The 3,259-nt window shown below is 38.4% G+C and overlaps 1 protein-coding gene across 1 annotated transcript in view; it reads left to right on the forward strand.

Annotated features, from left to right (window-relative positions):
• Positions 1-1,694: 1,694 nt before the first annotated feature.
• Positions 1,695-3,259, forward strand: part of CTXN3 (cortexin 3) — a 2,484-nt gene continuing 919 nt past the window's right edge. The window contains exon 1 of the mRNA XM_031557357.1: positions 1,695-3,259. This exon is cut by the window's right edge and continues 919 nt beyond it. Within this exon, the coding sequence (XP_031413217.1) occupies positions 2,049-2,342 (294 nt within the window). The 5' untranslated portion in view covers positions 1,695-2,048 and the 3' untranslated portion in view covers positions 2,343-3,259.

A 3,259-nucleotide genomic window follows, 5' to 3' on the forward strand; every position in this document is an offset into this window, starting at 1 on the left:
CAGTTGCAGATTCTTCATCTTCTTTGTTTTCTCCCATAGTTACCTACAGCATTCAGATAACAATTAGAAAAATATTAGGAAAGCATTTCCTAGAACCCTTGGATATGTGAGAGCAAACTTGGGATACTGCATCTTGACACTGCAGTCTGAGAGAAGAGTGTTCAGTGTGTGTAAATGTGTAATATGTGTACAGTTCACAGCAGATTCTTAAACAACATTAAAGTTCATGATGTAATATGTGTGCTGTAGAGTTTCCTGAAGTCAAATTAGAATCATAGAGTCACAAAACCACAGAATCATCGAGTCATAGAATCATAGAATGGTTTGCGTTGGAAGGATCCAAATCCCATCCAGCCCCAACATTTCTACATTTTTTTTGGTCAGTTGATATCTGAAACACATTTTCAAAAGACCGGATGTTTCAATTTTGGATCTTCCTATCCTTTTAATTATCACAGAATCATAGAATCACTCAGGTTGGAAAAGACCTTAAAGGTCATTGAGTCCAATCACAACCTAACCAAACAACCCTCCGCTAAATCACGTCTCTGAGCACCACATCCAAAGTTTTTTAACACATCCAGGGATGGTGAATTAACTACCTTCCTGGGGACCCTATTCCAATGCTTAACAACTCCTTCTGTAAAGAAATTTTTTCTAGTATCCAACCAAAACTTACCCTGGCGCAACGTAAGGTGCTTGTTCATTCACTTCCTCCCACCTGATGGTGAGCAAAGAGTTCCTTGTTTCCTCAGATCATCAGTTGAAGTTGAATTGAATTGAAACAGGGAATAATAACTGTATGCTTCCAGTATTTGTGTTGCTTTAATAATTCCTCCATTTTATTTGAGGTGTACTTTTTAGAATAATCCCAGCAATATGACAGTATGGCTGACTCAAGACCAGTGGCAGAGCAGGTCTAACAGTGTGGAAGTTCCATTATGTGTGTACTATCCACAGTGCTGTGTTCTTCTGTTCCTATTTCTTCCTCTTGCAATTGGCATGACAAGATCAGCTCACCCTTTAGCCTTCCTTGTTCCTTTTCCTGAGGATACGTCTCAGGTAATATTGGCGGTGTCACAGGTCATACCTGCTGACATTCAGCTGTTCTTCTTGGAAGCAGAACCCAGCATTGAGAGTCTAGCAGACACTTAGGCAGATGGTGATGGCTGCTCAAGTGCCTGTCTGGTAGTAGTGCAGCATGTATCCAGCTGTCCAGAAACAAATTCAGTCAGAAGTCTTGGCAGCTCTTCTGGTGCCAATGGGCAGAGGACATAAATACCATGTGCTTGCTAATAACATTTCTAAATCTTATTGTGGTTTTAAGTAAGAAGAGAAAACATTTGCGTTTAAGCTCAAATACCAATTGACTTATTTTAGGATGTTCTCCTAAATACTTTCCTCTCATTTCAAACATGAACAGTTTATGCACTTTCCTCCTAAGTGATACAATGTTACAGAACACTGAATGGTCACTGCCTTCCATCTTGGAGACACATGTATTCTACTGTCCTGTATCAAATCCTGAACAATCCCACCTCAAAACATTTTGGGTCACTGTGTTTAAAACCATAAATACACTTGTCTTTCAAGCCCCTATTTAGAGTTCTATTAGTTGTAGTTCATCTGTCCTGCAACAGAGCACACAGTTTGTTTCCCACTTGCTGTCTCTTGCTAGTAACTTGCTAGTTACTTGCTAGGTAAGCCAGTGGAGCTGCATGATCAAAACCCTCCTTTATCCTTTGCAAGAAGAAGTGACAAGGTAAAACAGAGAGATTATTGCCAGTTCAGGTTCTGGTGACATTTAGCACCAATGGCTGGACTCTGCACTGTCAACAAAGCAAAATGTGATTTCTGCAGGTCTCGCGTACATGACACAGAGAAGCAAGCAAAACTTCTCTCCAATTCTTTTTGTCTAATTTTTCTTCACTAAGAGAAAGTTGCATTGAAGTAAACAAACAAAAGGGCTATTCACATTTAACATTGCTTCTCGCCCCACAGATAACAAAGTGCATCTAAATGGCTTCTATTATGGCCTTAGCAATCTAATGATGAAAAGGAGGAGACTGTGGGATTATTCGTTTCATCTTCCCTGGATGATGGACGGAGAGATATTCACTGCCACTTTGGTGCCATCTGGGAACGTGACACCAGATTCTAGCATGACCCTGGAACAGAAAACAACCTTTGCCTTTGTGATTTTATTATTTATTTTCTTGGGAATCCTCATCATTCGCTGCTTCCGAATTCTCCTTGACCCCTACAGGAGTATGCCAACCTCAACCTGGGCTGATGGACTTGATGGGCTGGAGAAAGGCCAGTTTGATTACACTCTTGCTTAGAGACTGAGAATTATGAAGGGTTATTTAGCACAGCAATAACGAAATACAATTTCTGGAATGTCGGTTTGTTTTGCATATCAAATGTTAGGAAATACAACATACAAACATGCTCAAAAATGGATTTATTTTTTAAAAATTAAATCTCAAAGCAAGTTAACTTTTTGAAAGTAGATTAGTGAATCTCCTCGTAGGAAGAAGAGGGGTGTTGCACTAGCAGAATGGTGCTTCAGAACACCTTGGAACAATGTGTAGTGTATGTGATGTCATATAACTGAAGCAAGTGTTTTATCATTATGTATTATCATTAATGAAATGCTGTGGTATAAGGTGTCTTTCAAATGCAGTAAAAATGTGATTTTATGATCTGTATATAATAAATAAACTTTACTTTTCATGCTCTGAGAACAAATTAGGAAGTTTTCTGTTCTGTAATTTGAATTTGAGAGCTCTAGAAAATTTCAGGAGAAAAACACCTCCATGGTTTCCCAGGTTGTTTCCTAGAATTGCTCATTGATCGTGCTACATAGTACTACCAAATCACTGACTTTATAATCTTTGTTGTGAACAAAATATGTAATGATTTTGACCTATGTATTGCCTTTTTTGCCAAAACTGATTTCTACTAAGATAGACTTTTGAACTGTTCTTACAGCAGCTTATACAAACAAATTTCAGACTGTGTATTTCAAGTACCCACTCATCCTGCTTATTTGGTATGTGTGGGTCACACTGCATTGTTTGTGTTTCCTAATTGGATGATTGAAACATCAGCAGTAAGAATCAATGAAAATGCTCCCCCTTCACTCAAAAAGTACTTTTGAAAGTGTTTGTACAATGGCAAAACGTTCCTAGAAGTCACTGTAAATAAAAACATAAATGCATGATTGATCAGGGAAAGAAATGTGTAGAAGACTGCA

This window comes from Meleagris gallopavo, chromosome Z, assembly GCF_000146605.3.
Source record: "Meleagris gallopavo isolate NT-WF06-2002-E0010 breed Aviagen turkey brand Nicholas breeding stock chromosome Z, Turkey_5.1, whole genome shotgun sequence".
Classification (NCBI taxonomy): domain Eukaryota; kingdom Metazoa; phylum Chordata; class Aves; order Galliformes; family Phasianidae; genus Meleagris; species Meleagris gallopavo.